The sequence below is a fragment of the Polyodon spathula genome, chromosome 6 (assembly GCF_017654505.1).
Source record: "Polyodon spathula isolate WHYD16114869_AA chromosome 6, ASM1765450v1, whole genome shotgun sequence".
In the NCBI taxonomy this organism is placed as follows: domain Eukaryota; kingdom Metazoa; phylum Chordata; class Actinopteri; order Acipenseriformes; family Polyodontidae; genus Polyodon; species Polyodon spathula.
The window spans coordinates 16,042,587-16,062,899 of NC_054539.1; the positions used below are offsets into that span (position 1 = coordinate 16,042,587).

General features: G+C 35.4%; 2 protein-coding genes across 4 annotated transcripts in view; one reads left to right on the top strand and one right to left on the bottom strand.

Moving 5' to 3' along the window:
- Positions 1–13,705, bottom strand: part of LOC121316916 (A-kinase anchor protein 7-like) — a 30,043-nt gene extending 16,338 nt beyond the window's left edge. For both annotated transcript variants that reach the window (XM_041252288.1, XM_041252287.1), the window contains exons 1-7: positions 12,521–13,705; positions 10,559–10,708; positions 9,420–9,556; positions 7,462–7,595; positions 5,258–5,418; positions 3,697–3,809; positions 549–696 (exon numbers count right to left, since the gene is read on the bottom strand). In XM_041252288.1, coding sequence (XP_041108222.1) covers positions 549–696; positions 3,697–3,809; positions 5,258–5,418; positions 7,462–7,595; positions 9,420–9,556; positions 10,559–10,708; positions 12,521–12,659 — 982 coding nt within the window. In that variant the 5' untranslated portion in view covers positions 12,660–13,705. The remainder of the gene's footprint in view (positions 1–548; positions 697–3,696; positions 3,810–5,257; positions 5,419–7,461; positions 7,596–9,419; positions 9,557–10,558; positions 10,709–12,520) is intronic.
- LOC121316915 (protein 4.1-like) overlaps positions 10,191–20,313 on the top strand; it is a 99,944-nt gene continuing 89,821 nt past the window's right edge. The window contains exon 1 of one of the 2 annotated variants that reach the window (XM_041252273.1): positions 10,191–10,340. The gene's annotated coding sequence lies outside the window, so the exon portion shown is untranslated. The remainder of the gene's footprint in view (positions 10,341–20,313) is intronic. The other variant, XM_041252284.1, reaches the window with a different exon arrangement.

Consider the following 20,313-nt stretch of genomic DNA (forward strand, 5'->3'; position numbering starts at 1 on the left):
GCGAGGCAGCTACCGGTACTGTTTTCAATCTCAGTGTCTAATATAAATATACGTTGGGCAGCTGGCTCTTTGAGCTAAAAAATATAAACATAAATATATAATATAATAATATATATATATATATATATATATATATATATATATATATATATATATATATATATATATATATATATATATATATATATATAAAATTACACACAGGGAAAACCTTTTTATTTAAAAAGAGAACGTTTAAGATGACATAGGATTTATGTTCTCCAGGTGGCAACATCCTGAATTACAGCACAGCACTCCTGGAGCAAAATTGTATTAATGTCAGATGTATAAAAACCTGTATTTTAGAGTCCATTCCAACTTTACAGTTTTCAATAGAGTGAAAGGCTCTTCTAATTCTATACAAATTAAATGTCAAAACACATACTGATGCTTAGAATTACAACTTAAGTTGTTAAGTTATGAATTAAGGTCTGTCACTTAATAGCAGTAATGTTGCAGAGGACTGGGTATTTTGGGGGAAGAGATTATGTTTTGAAATTAGCACGTACCAAAATCAATGGAGGTCTCACAATGGTAGTATCCATTTGGTTGCTTTTTCTTCTGCATTGAGCAAAGATCTAACCGAGCCACTGTCTCCTCTCCGAACTTGTGATGTTCAATATTCTCGTACAACTTTGGGTCCAGCTTCTTAATGCCCTGTTGCAAAAAGAATAACAAAACATGCATGTTTTTTCATTGTTCTTTATACATATACTGCACCCCACACCAAAGTTAATTATTGTATTATGTTAAGGTTCATATTATCTTGGAAATCTGGAATACGTCAACAGGGATACTTATGAGGAGAAACGTGTATAGTATTCATGAAGACAAGAATAGTGTCAACAAGTTTATGTTCTTAATTTATACAGAATGGAGAAAAAAAAAAAGATACAAGCCTCAAACTATTTTTTTCCAAGATCCAATCAGTGAATGGAAATTTGAAAATAATTTCCATGGTGTGATAACACCTGCAATCCTAAAATCAAACATTATAATTCTGTAGGGCTTAACACCACTTGTAACAGGTGCCTTAATCAAGGCTTTAAAAACATGTTTTGTCTCTCGGTAGCATAACAGCTCTCTTTGTCCCTTGCCTCTTCAAGTACTCCAGACTTTACTTTCACTTTTTAAATCAACTCAACCTGCCACCACATTGTAGATCCACTCCTTGTGCAAAAAGTAATAGGGCCACACCTGAAAATCCCATTGTTACACATAGGACATCCACTGGGTTCCAGATATCTGGGGAACAAAAATGTAATCTACGGTGGCAGGATAAACGGACTTCAACCAGTTCAGCTCGAAAGAAGGTCTCAATAACTAAACTTAAAGAACCACCTTGCATGAAGACAGCAAAAGGAGGAGAGGCAGAAATAAATTTAAAAAAAGGTCATAGAGATAATATAACCATTTGGACCTTGTTTATTTTTTAACTAATCCATTATTATATTTAGTAACCAGAATCTAGAAAACTTAGCAGGACTCGGCTATCGAAAAGTCACAGGAACAGGATGTTGCTGCCACCTAGCTTGTATAAGGGATATCAGAAATGCCTGCAGTGTGAAACACAGTTGGGTGTTGTACTTATAATAAGCAGCTGAATTGCTACTATTTCTATTTCAAATCCTTCAAAAGCTGTTCTTCCAATTCATTTACTAATTTCTTTAGTTATATATATTTTTTTAACAGCTAATGGAACATACAGTAATGCACAAAGCATTTACCTGCTGAGTTCACACCAGTTTTTCTAAAACAAAAACGTTGATGCTGGAAAGCTTAAAATAAATAGCTCGGGAGGTGCACCGTGGTTATTCTATGCTAGTTATGTTATGTATTACCTGTTGAGACCTTTAGAACAAGGCTAATTATTTTAAATTTGCAATCTACTGCAGCGAAGTACCCTTGGACACCACTACGGATTAACATGCAAAAGTAACTGCCTTTGGTACTGAACATTTCATTTAATGCCCTCCACCTTATTTCTTAACCGTTGTTATCCCACGTACAACAGCAGGTGTAGTTGAAATTACAACTCCTGTTGTAGAAAATACTATTTTTCATAATCATAACTAACCTATTTCATTGTCTATAAATTAATCTGTACAGTTGATCAGTGGCTACTAGAAAGCACTTTGAGTGGGAAAGACGACTGCAAAGACAGGGTCAGCTGTACATATCAACTTCTTATAAATCATGTTTTAATTAAAAGACAAAAAGAAAAAAAAAAAAACACAAAACATAGTTTATGCCATTTCTAAAATGCCGTCTTTAAAATGTTTGTCAATTGGTAGTCTTCTGTGCGCCAGACAACACTTATGTCAAAGTAAAATCTGTAATATAGAGTTTTGACTGGCTGAGAAGCACTTCATGATTTACAATGTACAATAAATCCCCCATGTTGGTAGATGCAATAAGAGCTACAAATAAAGTCGTATCTAGTAAATGAATACACTGTGTAGATTATCTCTTATTGTTAAGAAATGTCACCTAGTGCAGATTAGACAAGAGCAAAGCTGAACTGCTCAAACTGTGCAGTATAAAAAGAGTTAAAGACTCTTAATTGCTTAAAAAAAAAATAAAGTCTAATCTAGTCATTAGGAATCTGATGTGTTGAAGCAAAGTATTTAATGATTAATAGTTCTACAGCATTTAATGTTTAATTAATTAAATGAATGTATAAGAAATATCCTTTTCATGGGATGCCCCTGGCATGATGGTATTACACTGGAACTGAAAAAAATGCAGTTGAATTGCAATTTTCACACTGATTGCATCAAAAACCTTTTTAAACTGCAGTCTTTTCGGCTGCTGGCATAAATTGCTAACAGTTTCTGTCCATGCAGCATATCAATATACATCTATTATTGAAGACCTGAGGCCTTCCAGATCTTTATCTATTACGGTAACAGAAAATATTATCCCGAATTTACTGAATAATAAACAGCTGATGATAACCAAAAGTATGACATTAGACACACTAAAGATGATATACAGAGATTACAGTATAAATGTACAAACAAAATTACAGAAAACAAGTTAACAGTAACGGCAAGTTAACTTGCTTTATGCTAAACCCAGAATCAGGTTAAAAGTACCGATACTGTACGTTTTTTTTTTCTTCTTTCCAAACAAATTCCTGAAATACTCTACAATCTTTTACTTAGTGCAGTATCCATCAAAAGTGTGACTTCTTAAGACTATGGCAAACTACCATGTACCAATGACAACCAAATGAAAAATTAAGTATTGTTGAAGTTAATACCTAAGGTTTCTCTATGTAAATATTAAATAATGTATTTCGCTCATTTCTCCCTAAATACTAAATAACATCTTAGCCTTATTTCTAAAACTGTATTTAGAATATATGTAAGAGACAAGAATTCAGACTAATTTTATTTAGTAGTCCTTATTCTTCCAATGCAATAATTGTATTGACAATTGTTCAATACCCGAATCACATGCAAGTTAGTAGACGCATACAGTGCATGGCTTAAACAGAAGTTATCATCTAACCTTGCCTATAGCATCCTTTTCTTAACTGGCTCCTCAAGAAAAAGTATCTTCAGAGTGCAGTGGTTGAGACAGAGACAAAGCCACGCTGGATCTCTTTATATACTTGTCCCGATGTGTGCGGCAGAGGAAAGATGATCTCACCTGACTGCGCAGCTTTGGTGCCCTTGAGAGTTTCATGAAGGTCAGATGTGGTTTGAAAGCTTTGCTATCCGTGACCAAGATGCCCTTTTCTTCAAACCTCTTTTTCAGAGTCTCTAGAGTGAAAGGAATACAGAGACAGGGCGGTCATAACCAGATAGCCAGTGTCATTTTGCACCGCACTCTAAAACAAAAATACCATTTGCTCCATGTAAGAAAAGAAGATAATCAATAGGGAGAACAGAAAGGAGGTGGAGGGATGGACTCTGTTTCTGGGCTGTGTACCATGTCATAACATGAGCAGGGAGCTCCAGTTCTGACAGATCTTAATAAGAGGTTTCATTTTACCTTCATTAGAACATGTTTGACTTATGAGAATATCAAAATGCAATAACCCCTTTTTATTGAAATGTAATCAAACATGTAATAAAACTATAAATCATGGCAGGGGTAAGCAGCTGCACAAGTCAGCTTAATAAAGCAACTGGGAAATTATTGGTCTTCAGATGTACAAAGATTAGCCTTGAAAATGTATGTTTATTAGAACATTTTCCCATTTGCACTGATTTACTGTGATAAAAATTGATTAAATATATTTCAGCTAATGTTTACGGCATGTGGCCATTTTGCAGGGCTATTTACAGTATTCTCGTTGTTTGTTATTTGCCATGCTTCATATTGTATATCTGGAACATTCCACACACAACCTTGCCGTGATAAAACCGATCCCTCACTATAATGGGGTAGAACCGTAATTGTAATGAACACATTAATTCAATAAATCATATATGTTTTGCACTTCTATTAGCTATATCAGACTTAAAATCTGCAGTTTTTAAAGAAACATGTTATAGCAACATGGATTTTCATTTTGCAAAGAAGAGCAATCAGAATTAATTAAAAGGCATGTCATATGCAGACAGGCTAAAATAACTGAATCTATTCAGTCTTGAACAAAAAAGACTACGTGGCGATCTGATTCAAGCACTCAATGTCGACCGAAGAGACTTTTTCGACCTGAAAAAAGAAACAAGGACCAGGGGTTACAAATGGAGGGGCATTCAGAAAAGTAAATAGGAGGCACTTTTTTACAGAGAATTGTGGGAGTCTGGAACCAACTCCCCAGTAATGTTGTTAAAGCTGATACCCTGGGATCCTTCAAATAAGCTGCTTGATGAAATTCTGGGATCAAGAAGACACTAACAACCAAACAAGCAAGATGGGCCGAATGGCCTGAACTCATTTGTAAACTTTCTTATGTTCTTATTTTAAAACAGACAAGTCTATTACTGTTTTACTTCCTTAATTCGGGTGCACAAAATGACCTTATCCTACCCTGTTACCATTAAAGATTGCACAGTATTTATCGAGATTACTCATGACTAAGGTAATGTTGCATTTTGGTAAATTACTCCCAGGCCCAAAACCTTACCTGAAGCGCTGAGTAGGATAGGACAAACAAATTATTAAATGTAATTTGAAGCTACTGAAAATGCAGATGACAAAGTTAGCATCTGCCTCTGGTTTTGTTTAATATCCCAGGCAGTATTAAATAAATTTGCACCTGCAATTTTTGTAAGCGTTGTCACATGCTCTCCCTCTGCCATTTGCACAAACGCCACTTCACTGCGAAAATGTCCGATTCCATGAAAAGGTAAAACCAGATCCTTCTTCTGCAGTATATCCAGAAGGGTATCCTTCATCTCAGTCATGGCACAAACTGCCCTGTCAGGGGACAAACACAGGTATTTACCGGAATGGTACAATCCAAAATGTGTCCCCAATTCTGAGCAAATTATTGGTAAAGACCACTCAATTTTAAACAGTGGTGTTTATTCAATTGATCTAAACCGTGGCAGATCTAAATGCTGCCACTGATAATTAGAAGGTGAGAACCATGCAAGTCTCTTTAGTGCATTTCTTGTAAAATGTGTAAAATGCCAGAAACTATCATGTGATTTTAAGGACTGTGGTATTGACACACCACTATTTTGAATTGAATAGATCCCAATAAATGGAGATTGTATCATTTAATTCTCTCATATAGTCATTTTTTTATGCAAAATATTACTAAAACGTGCATTTGTCTGTTGAAATATATACTATATAGGATGCACAGCATAGATATTGTAATCATGTATGAGGCTGTTTAAACAAAACATTTAAATTTCCAAAGCAAAGGTAGGTCATCCAAAAAGTTACTCTGCCCTTCTCTCCCCTAAACATTATATATTATGATCATGAATTGATTCAGCAGAACCTGTCACATCCGATCCTGTAAGATACGATACCCTCTATTAACCGATGTAATGAACCTTCTTGTTCATGGCAACTGGATTAATTATAGGATGCAGCTGCCACCACCTTAGTTTAACAGGGGGGTCCAGTAGTTACTGATATATTTTTTGTATAAAAGGAGGAGAGTGTGAAGTCACGTCACAAAGACACCAGGAACACCAACTCAGGGCAAATAGTTTATTAATACACAATTAATTAAAAACAGGGCAATTAGCGATCTTAGAACCATACCAATAGAATAGACTAATTAACTTAATAACTCTCTGTGCAATGGGTATGTCATTTACACATGCTTCTACCAACTGAACAGTAATGGAAACTGATCAATGCACATTTTACTATGTGTTTAAAACAGTAAATTCAGCTTTTAACAAGGCAGAATAGATTCAGTTGCAGATTAATCAGTTTCACTTTTTACATGTTGTCACTTCACATAACTGTCCAGTTTCAATAAATCAAGACAAAAAAGCAAGGTATTAATATAATTATAAGAACATAAGAAAGTTTACAAACGAGAGGAGGCCATTCGGCCCATCTTGCTCGTTTGGTTGTTAGTAGCTTATTGATCCCAGAATCTCATCAAGCAGCTTCTTGAAGGATCCCAGGGTGTCAGCTTCAACAACATTACTGGGGAGATGATTCCAGACCCTCACAATTCTCTGTGTAAAAAAGTGCCTCCTATTTTCTGTTCTGAATGCCCCTTTGTCTAATCTCCATTTGTGACCCCTGGTCCTTGTTTCTTTTTTCAGGCGGAAAAAGTCCCTTGGGTCGACACTGTCAATACCTTTTAGAATTCTGAAGGCTTGAATTAGGTCGCCACGTAGTCCTCTTTTTTCAAGACTGAACAGATTCAATTCTTTTAGCCTGTCTGCATATGACATGCCTTTTAAGCCCGGAATAATTCTGGTCACTCTTCTTTGCATGTATGGTACAGTTTGAAAGCTGAAACTATTTATTTATTTTTTTGAGTGCCTGCTTTCTTATTGTTGTTTCTGTCTCGGTTTAATATGCAAGGCACAAAATAACTATTGGATTACTCTGGTATAGACTGAGAAAGCACAGTAAGAACTGTCTTTGGAATGCTGTTTTGTAAATGCCAAATACTTTATTCAAGTGCTTTGTTTTGCAATAATTTCTGATTTTCTTTGTACAGTGTTTGTGCAGTACTGTATGTTGGTGATTTAGACACACTGATGTACAGTACCTGTCATTGTTAATTTATAATGGCCCGATGTTAATAAACCAGCTACAGTGTAGTGTAAGGACTCCCTCTCAGATACATTATTTTTACATATATAAATGAAATTAGATACGACAGGTTCTACTGTAATATAGAAGTTTCACCGATATAAAATGCATACTAATTCTAGTGACTTTTCCAAAAATGTATTACAGACACACACCATTTCTCAATATAGCAAGACATTAAGTTTAAAGCCATGCAGTTTCATCAATGCTGGTACTACTTACATGTTGACTTCTTCATTGCCCAAGTAGGTCACCAGCAGGGTGATATGAAGAGTACCTGCTGGAATCATAGCCTTAGAGAATCTGTGATCCTTCTGTATGATCACAGCTTGAATGGCTTCAATACCTCTTACAATCTGTAACACAGAGTTGAAATGCATGAAGGTTAGACCTTAAAAACAAACCTGCATTTCACTTCTGTTAATTTATTTCTTGTTTATTTATGTGCATGGAATCATCTAACTCGATATAAACTGCACTATAAAAGTGAACCAACAAGTTGTTATTTCTTCACCAAAGATGTCCTAATATAAGCATTTCAAACTTTCATGATAGTATCACATTTGCAAAATACCTACTGCTCTAATGCTACGGAATTTACTTTAAATGTTTTACCCTAAAATGGCATGGTTAATACCAAACTGAATCTACTGCCAATTATATCCCAATTATATATACCGAGCATCAAAAGAAATGTATCACTATTATAACACATTTATTTAAAAAAAAAAAAAAAAAAAAAAGGTATATAAATAATGGACATTGACAAAATGTTTTTGGTTTTTTTTTAATCACTCGATCATTCATCCTTGTGTGACTATGACTAAAGCATATGCACTTAATCACCTACTTAGTGAGAAAGCTGATTGGACACTGGATATGGAGTGATTGCAGCTGTTGAATTGCAAGCTTGAATAAAAGCAATAAAGAAAATTACTGAATCAATTGCCAAGAGAGCAGTGCCTTTGCGCAATCAGCTTATTGGAGGCTGGACTAGGCCAGCGTACCATGGCTTGCCGTCTTGCCGTCTTCCAGCAATTTCAAATCTGGCGAGTCGGTATAACCAGACACACTCTGTCAATGACAGGCCACAAACTCGAAGACCAAAAGTCACAACACCTGCCCAAGATCGACAAATCATTTTTCACACCTTTGTGATGCCAATTATTAAATCAGCATAATAAAAAGTCACTGCACCGGCTCTAAAACAGAGTTTGTCATTTTTTGATCGTAGTGAATTTGATCCAAATATAAGTGGTTTATTTTAATGCTCAAATATACGTGATACGTTTCTTTTGATGCCTAAATATATGTGATACATTTCTTCTGATGCTCAGTATATATCAAAAGTACAATACAAGATCTCTTTGGTTCAAGAAAGTAAAACAGCATTTTATTGCACATCTCTCATAATGTGGCCTACGGCAAAAGTGTTGTTGGAAATTGCTCCAGAAAGGTTTTTTTTTTTTCTTATTCTTTATATCGTATTACATTTTGCAATAATTAAATTATGACAATCACAATGATACTGTCTTTTTTTGTGGTAAACATAAAATATATTGCGTGCTGGGAAACAAATGTGTCAGTTTGTTTTTGTAAAAAAAAAATAAATAAAGAAAAAATGTTTTCTTATTAAGCAGAAGTTGCAAGCAGATGGATTTATGCAGTGTTGACTGAAGACGTTGTTAACACAGTAAATAACACAGGAAGCAGATCTAAACCACAACGCATTTGCTTTCACTGTATACCTCTGCACTGAACAAAAAATAACCCATAGTGAAAGCATGCTTAAACTGCTATATCAAGTCCCTTAACACTTCACATTTAAATCATTTTAAACTGAAAAGGATAAAATGATTTCTCAAAGAAAACTAAAGAAGCAAAGAAAGATTAATTCCATTACAGAAATTACTTAGAAGTAGGATTCAAAAGAAGAATGATTTAGTTTGATTTCACAAAAACAAAATTGTACATTACATAGCAATACTGTAGATGAGGAAGTATTTTGCAAATGTGATATTGTCATTAAAGTCTGAAATGTCTTTATTAGGACACTGGATCTTTGGTACAGACAAAATGTACAGCACCAGTAGTAAAGCTGCTCAATGGCCCAGAACTACACCAAATATAACCAAAACATCCACTTTCAAATAAAAAAAAAAGTATTATGTACTGAACACCTTGGGGTTTGTGATTGGAATGGACACAAAGTAATTTGGGCGTTGTGGTTTCTTCTTCTTTTTGCCTGCATCATCTTCACTCTCTGCACCAAGTGTTCTTTTTCTTTTTTTCTTCAGACTTTTTTGCGCAGTTGAAACTGATGTAAAACAGAAATAAAAACAATAGAGGGAAAGTCTTATTTGGACATTTTAAGATCAATTCTAATTGTGCAACACATGTAATTGTAATTAAAACATGTGAAATCTGCCTGATACAGCTATTTACGTTCTCATATTGTATGCAGCAGAAAGTGCGGTAATCATGGAAGAGTGCAGAGGAAAATCTATGTGGATGTTCAAACTGTGATCGAACCAACTTGCTTCTTTTAAATTGAGTTCCACTCCCATGAATTCAGCCAGTGTCAAGCTCTGACTCATATTTTTGTAAATGTGTTTTATATGGGCATCCATTGTTTGTGTAGAAATCCAAGTGACAGTATAAAAATAAGTCCCCCCCCCCCCCTCCATTTAAATTATTGTGAATAAATCATATATACCGTGTAACATAAAATATTGCATGCAGAAAATCAAAAACAGTAAAATTCAATGAACAGAATGTCTTTTAGAATAGAAATGGGTTACAAAGAAGTTGTTGGGGTTCAGAATGGGTTCAAAATAAACAAATGCGTATTCTAAACTATTTGCTAACAAAACCAAACAAACAAGCGATTATTCATAAACTACTGGCCAGCTGCAAGCATTCCATTTAAACAACAGCTGCAGTGCTAGGAGGATCCTTTCCTCTTCCACTTGGCAAAAGTCAATAAGGACAAGTACTGCAAGATCATCTTACGTTTTTGTAGATAAGTCTTAAGGATGTGGAAATAAAATGTTAGCCATCACCTGGATTTAATTATTAACATCATTTTTTCTAAAGGTCAGGTAAGTAAAAAAAAAAAAAATAATTAAATCTATGGCTCTAAACCAAACCATACTGTACACTGTGCAGTGTTCATGCTTAGTAAGACACACAACAGAAAGCAAAACATTACCATGCGTAAAAGGATTTGGCCTTTACTAAAGAATTCTTGAAATACTGATTACGACTTACAAATCTGGAATACCAGGCACCTAAATTGCAGTTTTAACACTCTACTTACTGCCAAACTTCCTAATTTCTGTTTTAGCAAATGACTGCTCTGCCAACAGACTGTCCAAGCAACTGGCTGCGGTTAGCTGCGGGTTCTTTTTTCTGCCTCTTGTTTTGGGTTTTTTCTTGTTTCTTTTTTCTTTTTGCGCATTTTCAGTTTCTGAAGAATAAAGACATTGTCATGGGAAAGTTAGAAAAAGATCAACAGAGGCTCACTTTATTATACTTTTTATAGCTGAAGCCATAAACATTATTTTAACAAGTTATAGTTCAAAGAAACTAGATGTTACTGTTTTTTTGTTTTTTTTTTAACATTTGGTTTGGTGTATGAGCAGGAAAATAATATTGGCTATGCATCTTACAATTTGTGAGCGTTGCTGCAAAACTGTTGAAAAAAGTTCATACAGTAAATATACAGAGTTTTTTTCAGCAAGAAATTATCAAAGAACACAACAAATTAATGATGTATGAATATATACAGCAGCAGAACAAAGTATTGGCACCCTACACTTACCATAATGGAAGATACAAGAAAACAAATTAAATAGAGTACAAACATTTAGAAAACATCAGCCACTATATCATTGATCAATATGACAATGATCAAAATATACAATTGAGAAGTTTAATATAATCTTTACAAAAAAAAAAAATTGAAATATCTGTTCATGATAAGAGTATTGGCACTTTTACATTAAAATCTGTAATAGAATCTGTAATTTTAAAATGTATTCATTGACTGAAAACACAGTATATAAGCTGCTAGCTAAAGTCAATAGATAATTATTTTCAACAGCTATTGAAAAAAAGTTTCAGTTGAATTTGTGCTGTGGTACTTCTTGATTACTGCTTCGACTGTGGGCTTTGGTATTCCACATTTCTTTAATACTGTTGTCATCGTCTCAACAGTGCTTTTCTCAAACAGGAATCCAGCTGCCTTGACCATCACCTGCCATGTTGACAAAAGGTTTTTCTTCAATAGAAGTTTGAAATAACTACCTAATAGTGCCACTACTTTTGTCATGAACAAACATTTGAAAATTAAGTTTGTATTTATATTAAGATTAGTTGTTAAACTACTAGAAATGTTGGTCTTGTTCATGTTAATTAGTGGCTATCTTGAATTATCTTATATTAACTGTAGGGTGCTAGTCCCATGTAATCTTGCAATCAGTAAATGAAGTGTGTAGGCTATTAGTTATATAACATTACCTCCATCACATAAGAGGCCTTTTCAGAATGACCCAATACTGAAAGAAAGAATTAAAGTTGGCTCTTCTTTATATCTTTTCTTTCTTTTTTTTTTTTTTTTAATTAGAAGGCTAAATACATTAGTACCCCGCCACCCAAAAATCAACCATGCCACATTACAAAAACATTTTGAATTGCGTGCATAATATGATACGGATATGTTAGACCTCAATATGGTTACCTGTGATTATCACCTTCCTGGAAAGCACACTGTATAACAACAGAAGGAGCTATAATGGAGGCAGGCATGTGGGCATGCTGACACCAAGTCTCGGACTTTCTCAATAAAGCACCTTGGTTTCACCTGATAAGCACTTACACAGGCTAGTCCTCAGTGGAAACTTTTACTTGAGTAAATACATGGGGTAATAAAATAACGATTTGGGTCAGTGTGCCAATTCCAATGATCTGGAACACATTTAGCTGACTCTTCCTCAAACATTTTAAAATGACACACACATCCCTACGGACATAAAGAACACATTTATGGGTGTCAAAATCATGAAATTACTGTAAGTTACCATGATCTACATGCACCTGCAAACCCCCAAGCATAGCTTCATAAAAGATTAAGCCATAGGTTACTAAAATATTATTAGCTCAGCCAATTAGTCCTGTGGGACAATAAAACAGGTCACTGCCCTGCATTCACATAATGTGGGTTAATTTCTTCTAACAAGATTGTTTACTGTGTTTATTGTGCAATCCACAAACTTCTCACCGTTATCGAGGAGTTCTCTAGTATCATCTTTCAAATGAGAAAAGATTCTGTCTTCATCTGGGGTGCGACCTATAACTGGCACTCCATCGCTGGCTGCTGTTCCGAGCTGCAAGTCTTGCTGCTGTCCGTCACATTCCATTCCAGCGAAAACAATTTCATTAGAAAGTGGTGAAGGTTGTTAGTGAATTGTCTCTAGAGGAATTGTTTTTTCGTAAAACCTAGTTTGTAAAAGCAGCAACTCTGTATTTTTCAGAACGTAGTAGATTAATACAAAGTATTTTAAATACATCGGGCGCTCGATTCTGCATAAATTTCAATGAATAATTCAATCGACTCTAGGTTAGTTGTTGTTTTTGATTATGATTTTGAAACAAGCCACAAGTACACGTACTACGAAACATGTGGTTTGTCACCTACAAGTTCGCTTTTGATTTACGAGTGTTGCATAGTTCTTGTAATTTAAACTGAAATTAAATGGTTCTTGCAGTCAGTGTACTTCTGCTTAAGAACAGTCCACTCCTTCTCAAGGCGGTGTTCAATACTGACGCTTGCCTAGTTAATATACTACTTACACATACACATTTAGATAACTTTCTTAATCTTATTATTCTGAACCCGGTGATTGCATGTTCCCATGCTGCTGCCACAAATACTGGTTCCCTGTGGCCGTTTGAAAACAAGATAATATTAGTTTTACATTTCAACAGCATCAGAAAAATGGTAATGTACAGTTAACATACAGCAACGTCATATGTAAAAACAGAAAAAAAAAAACACGGTTTAACTACTGCGCAAAAACTGTTGCTTGGCTTTAGCATCTGGTAACCAACATACGGATACTCCAAAAGCTCAAAATAGCAGTCTTGCACAGAGGCGGAATTTCAAGAGTTGTACAGCGCTCCAGATAAAGTTTTGGGTCTGGGAGTAATTTACCTTCTAATTTTATTTTAATACTGACAGAGTAAAATGCAAGTAATGATTAACCTCGATAAATAAAGTACAATTTGTAATGGTAACGGGTTAGGCATTCAAAAAGAGCCTTCCATTTTAACTGCAATGTTACTTTTAACTACAACCACGCCTGTGTTCTAGACTGTACAAAGTTATTCATCGCCTCAGCGCATTTTATTTTTTTCGAGGTATCACACTAACTCTGCAAATTAATTACGTTACTTATATTTTAACATGAAATTCTTAAACTCATTGAACATGTTAAAACTTCAACATAAAACCATACATATAAATAAAATACCGAAATGTATTAACAAATTAGAAAACAGTTCGTTTAACATTAACCATCTCCTTTCAGCGGTTGCCTCTGACGACTGAAGTTGGATTATTTGTAGCTGGGTTGGGGTGTACTCTTCAACCTGTATATTGTCGATTTTTTTTTTTATTCTTACTGTGATTGGCTGCAAAGACAACCGGGCTAGCCAGAGATTGGATAATGTCTGTTGGATTTGTATTTCTCGTGCAGTTTACTAGTGAAGACATTGTATTCTGGGAGATGTAGTTGTTAGTGGAAGTTTTAGGGGCGGGGCAAACAAGGTATGCAGAAAAATTGCTATTCGTATTTTTACGCATTAAATTTGCATTTAGTGCGTATTTTGGATTTTTTTTAATGCGTAAAAACGGAACGTCACAGGTGAAGATAGATAGGTGTAGTCCAGTTTCTATTCTTAGTACAGATAGGTTTCGAGAGAATGTACAGTTGCTTTGACTGTGTGTATCGCTTTACACAGCAAAGCTAAACTAAGTTAAGTAATAAGTTTGGTATTTGTTTTGTACTACAAAGTTGGAAGAGATATTTTATAAACTGATGAGAAACACATTGGTTTATCTAAAATTGTAAATATACCCCATTTCGTGGGTAAACTACAATTTGTCTTGTTCGTACTGATTTGTAGTCAATTACAGCACTGACAGCGTACCATTTTCTGGTGTTAAACGAGTAAGCGTACCACATTCTGACGATGCACCACTTGCTGGCTCTACACCGGTAAATCTCACGAATAACCAAGTGCCTTTACCAATAAGCTTTGGTGAATTATAAGATTAAACAGTAAATGTCAGAAACACAATATATTTCTTCATAATTGACCATACTTGGTAAATGTTGACAGCTAATGGTAAAACGTAAGATTTACCAGATTCTAACTTTTACTGTCACATGGTTTTCAAGGCTGGAATATCACAGAACCATTTTCAGCAGAAGGACTAACACTTCCCTTATATGTTTGGATCTCAAAACCCCTAATGGTTTAATTTGGAACCTTTTGTTTTTTTAATGAAACCCGCAGTGTCATGATTCCCTTGGGTCACCTCATCTGTCAACATAGCCTTGTGTTTCACACCTATGCAGATGAAACCCAGCTCTACCTAAAACTCGACCCTGGATGTCCCTCTGCCATGGTCTGGCTCTCAGCCTGCATCCAAGACATCGAGGCCTGGATGTCTGCCAATTTTCTTCAGCTCAACACTAACAAATCTGAATGACTTCTAGTAGGATAGAAAACACAACTCAAGAATTTCAATATTGCTTCCTTGAACCTTGGAAATTGTCTGCTGCTGCCTTCCCTCACTGTACGAAGCCTTGGTGTACATCTGGATAGTAACCTCTCCTTTGATGCTCAAATCTTCTCTGTAGTCAAATCCTCCTTCTACCACCTCCGAAACATCTCAAATGTCCGTCCCTACCTTTCCCTTCCAGGTGCAGAGATACTCTGTCATGCATTTACCTCCTTTCGACTCAACTTTCTCTATGGTGGTCTTCCATCACGCTCCATAAACCGATTGCAGTTGGTTCAAAATGTTGCTGCAAGGATCCTTACCAGATGTAGAAAACATGATCACATTAGATCCTGTCTTTCCCAGCTGCACTGGCTACCTGTAAAGTTCAGGATTACTTTCAAAATTCTCCTGCTTGCCAACAAGGCCCTTCATCACACAGATCCAGAGTATCTCTCAAACCTGCTGACCTGCTATGTCCCTACACGCAAGCTGAGATCCTCTGACTCTGGCTTGCTTGTTATACCCAAGCAAAACTGCACCACACTCGGAGAGCGCTCTTTTAGCTTCATGGCCCAGACTCTGGAACTCTTTTCCAGCTTTAGCGCGTGTAGCTCTCACAATCGCTCGCTTCAAATCAACTCTCAAGACCCACTTCTTCTCTCTTGCTTTAAATGCTCTTTAAGACTGATATCTGTTATTAGCTGTTGTCTAAATTGCTATTTCAGGTTATTCACTCCATCTTATTCGGATGATTCTGTGTGATACACATATCCACAATGTTTAGAATTCACATCCTAGCCTTGTATGTAATGAATTTGCTTTTAATAATTTTTTTTTTACTGTTTGTATTTATTGTGCTATGACCTGTATTTAATGTATTATGCATTGTCCCTCACTATCCTGTAAAGTGCTTTGTGATGGTGGTCCACTATTAAAGGTGCTATATGAAATAAAGATTGATACATATATTGATATATAGCACATTGTTTTTTATAAACATACATTTTGTATGTCACTATCCTTTGTGTAAGGGAAATAATAAACAAGTCAGTGTTGAGTACCAGAAGATAGTGTGAGACACATTTAAACGATTATATAGACAAGCATGTATTACTCACATTGTATCCTAAAAACGTACATTTGGCAGCTCTAATAGTAAGCTTTGATTATTCTCCACTTATTGTGGTTATTTATGCTCTTTTAAATTTGCAATTATTACACAAAATAGCACACTGGTAAATTGTTTTATAATTAATAAAGTGACCTATCACACATGGTTTTATGATTTACATAATAATGAAACAATATCCCTCCATTCCTTGACCCCTAAAGTCCTCAACAGGCCTCTTTGATCTTACAGTACATTAAAATTAATTGAGTCCTGCATTTTCTGTAGAGAAAAGCTGAGGTTTTATTTTTTTAAATTGTATCTTCTTTCTATATTTTACATAAAGGGAGCCTATGCCTGACAGATCAATAACATTACACAAATGAACATGTTTGGATTTATTTAGGGCTAAAGACAGAGTGACAAGATTCTCAAGAATGCAGTAACCAAGAATCCTAACCATCTCTAAATGGTTACAGGATATTAGAGGACTCTAAAATGTAAACAAGACTTGTGCAATTTCCGTCTGAGTGAGATCCTTAAAAACATTTTTGATGTTGAGAAGCCCTAATCAATAAAGGTTATACTTTGGCGAGATGAAGGGGAAAAACATCATTGTCTCAACTCTGTGTGTAGGCCACTTATTTTTTTTGTTGTGTTGACGTTGATTGCAGTACATTATTATGCACGTTAAGCAGGTTCACCCACATTTGTGTAAATACTACTATGTATTAACAACATGATGCAAAGATTGTGGTGACCATGAATATACAGTATTTGCTTGAGTTATGAATGAGCTGTTAGTTTTCCTAAGCCTTACGCATTATGTTAAAACAATATTTTCAAAGTACTGCTTAAAGCTACTCCCTTTGTTCAAATAGTGCCTCTGTTTCATGGCGGGGAACAAAAAGGTAGACAAGCACAAAGGTTTTTTTCTGTTTCAATAACCTCACACCTTTGTTTGTGTTCCGATAGTGAGAAACTCCTGCAGTTTCTTGCAGGTTGTGCAAAGGAAAACACCCTTTTTGCTTAAGCTAGAGGCATAAGATATAAGAAGAGTGGCAGTACTCAGGAAGGAGTCTGACTTTACTTTGCATTTCGATGTCTTGTGTATTGTGTTTGAGGAAGTTAGAAGAAGTTCTGTGTGACTGATAAAAGATATTCTGGTAAGATTTTGTTTTGTTCTTATTATTGTCTCTTCTGTCATACATTTTGGATCAGGTTATCACATTGTTTTACCAGTTCATCAATAATGATATTCAGATATTTAACTAAGGAATAGCATGCAAGTAAAGATGATTTAGTAAGACAGATACTAAAAACAGTTAATCCAGAAATACATATATACATAGAATTTGAGTGTAATATTACACCGAGAGAGTCTCCACACTGGCCACGCAGGAATGCGCAGGCTGAACTGCTCTAGAGCTGGGGTTCTCAAGTTCTCAACACCAAAGTCCAAGTTTTTATTTTAACCAGGTTTCTTTTTTTTCCCCAGTTTCTGGCAGACATACAGTATAGCGATAACTGTAGAGCCAGACTGGATGCAGCTTAGGCTGTCCATGAGTTCCTGGTTGAAACAAAAACCTGGAATGGAACGGGTCCAAAGAACTGGAGTTGAAAGCAAATGGCGTATAGCAGTGGTTCCCAACCCTGGTCCTGGGGACCCCTTGTGTCTGTTGGTTTTCATTCCAGATAATAATTTGGAATCTCGAATTTATATCTTTCAATAGAACAATTAGAAATTATAGAAATCACTTTCTTTGTGGTTTCTCTTTTTTTTTTTTTAAAGTGGCCAAATACGTTTGTTTTGTCTGCTGGCTTTGACTGGGCCACTTCAGGACATTGACCTTTTTCTTTTTAAGCCACTCCAGTGTGGCTTTGGCTGTATGTTTGGGGTCATTGTCCTGCTGGAAGATGAATCTAATTTAAGGTTCTAATTTAATTATTTGTAATGCTTGGTTAAGTGCGTATGATTCTGATATGAACCAAGAACCTGCTCAATAAATCAACTGAGTTTTTCTTTTTTTTTTTTTTTTTTTTTTTTTTTTCAACTAGTGTTGCAATGTGCCAATAACCTTATCAGGTGCCAGCAATCAGAACACCTGGTATCCTTTGAAGATTGCCTATGATATTGCAACAGAGTAAAGTGAAACTTGTTATCTATGGGCTGTCACTTGTAATAGATCAATTCAAAGCAGATTACGAAGGACCCTGGTATGTCAGTATTGCTGGCTTTTTAGTTACACATCTACAAGATAGTTACACAAAACTCGAGTGGCTGCGGAACAAGTTAGATTTCATTCTAACAGGTACAATTGCAGATATTGCCTCTCCCTCAAAAGCTCTCCATATATATATATAATTGTTGATGACAAAAACATTTGACACCTTTACATTAGAAATCTTAAAAAAAATATAGAATTAGTTAAGCTCAATTATGAAGTCAAAGGCCAGAAAACAGGTAATTATTTCCAAAAGGCTAGGCTAGGCTGTCAGAGTAATGTATGCATGTATGTATGTATGTATGTATGTGTACTTGGACACTAATCTTTTTGTTTTGAGGTTGTTTTTGTAAAAATTAAAAGTATACAGACTTTAAATTAAGTTGTTTGCACTTTTTCTATCAGAGTTCAACAACTTAATTTTTTATAGATGGCCATCGTTCTTTTTGTGAAGTCATTTTGCTTTACATCACACCATAACTGTTACAGGTGTGTTACACACTCCCATACACGGACAAATACAATCCATAGGTCACAGTTACAAATGGGTTTAAGAGTGCAAAAGTCACAGGTGAACATCACCTTCCTCATCCCATTACCAACTTGCTTGTGTTACTAAGAGTTAACTTTACTGTTACAAATTGTTATTAAATTCAATAAAGAACCATTAACACAGATGTGGAAAAGTGTCCTTGTTTGTCCCCTGAATAGACGGCAAGCACATACTGTATAATTGATTTATTTGGTTCTGTTTTGGTACCAGCAGGACAGATGGTGCACTGTGATAATTCTTTTTACTAATCTCTTGGGAAATCTGTACAGCCATGCTCTGGGATTTAACTAGGGACAGGTTTAGATGACTTATAAACTAGTAAAACCCTTATATTGAGAGGAACGATAGGTCATCTCGCCAACTTATCAGTGAGAACTGCCAGAGACTCTCTATACAGCAAGGATAGTTTACATGTTTTCAGGGTATTGGCGCAACAAAAGTAAATCAGCCAAAAACACAACTTCACTTTTAATTTGGAGTTCCAAACACTCTCAAGTGAAATGTAGATAAAAAATCAATACCTGTCATAGAGTAAGAGAAGTAAGTTGCCAAAGGTAAACTTCTTCTTCTTCTTCCTTTTCTTTTTCTCCCAACATTTTTTTGCAGATTTTTACAGACCCCATTTATATTAAATGATTTATTTCTGTTTTAAAATGGAACATTTGCGTTCCAAAAATATATTTTATTTAAAGGTGCGGCATGCAGGGGATTTGAAACTATAACCTTTTCTTTGCAAGAGTGTTGAGTTATACTGTTAGTGCTACACAAGTAAATGAAAACACAAGCAGTATTTTGAAATATGAAGTCAGCCAGCTGAGAATTCTCAGGACTACATTCGAGATTTTGGAGATTTTTTGAGTCATCATCATCATCATTCTGAGATTCTGGCGCAAGGAAGTACAGTTCCTCTCGATACTGGTTGATGAGAGTAACGCTATTTGTGATACCTACTGGACAAAAAGGAATGTTAATTTCTGAGAATTAGCTATGCTGAGCAATAGCCTATATATAAGGGAGTTTATATAAGGGGTGCATGAGCCTGGGTACTGGAGACAGTCCAGCTCTAAACTTGAATGAGCAACTGTGGGTGCGACTGAGCGAGTGTGTGAGCTGTGACCGGAGGGAATATCCAATGAAAGTGCCAGAGTTATTATTTTGGTGCCGTGAATTCCAGCCCCTGACAGGAATTCTCTGTAGTTTCAAATAAAACAAACATTTTGAGAATTCAACACCGTCTCTCGAGTACTGCTTATTAAATATGAAAATGTTGCAATATGTTAAAAGAACGGACCAAGCTTACTTTGGTAGTTTGCAAAATTAGATGAAAGCTTTCAATACAATCCGGATAATGCATAATAATTATTTACAAAATCTTGGTTGTTTCGTTACTTGTTAA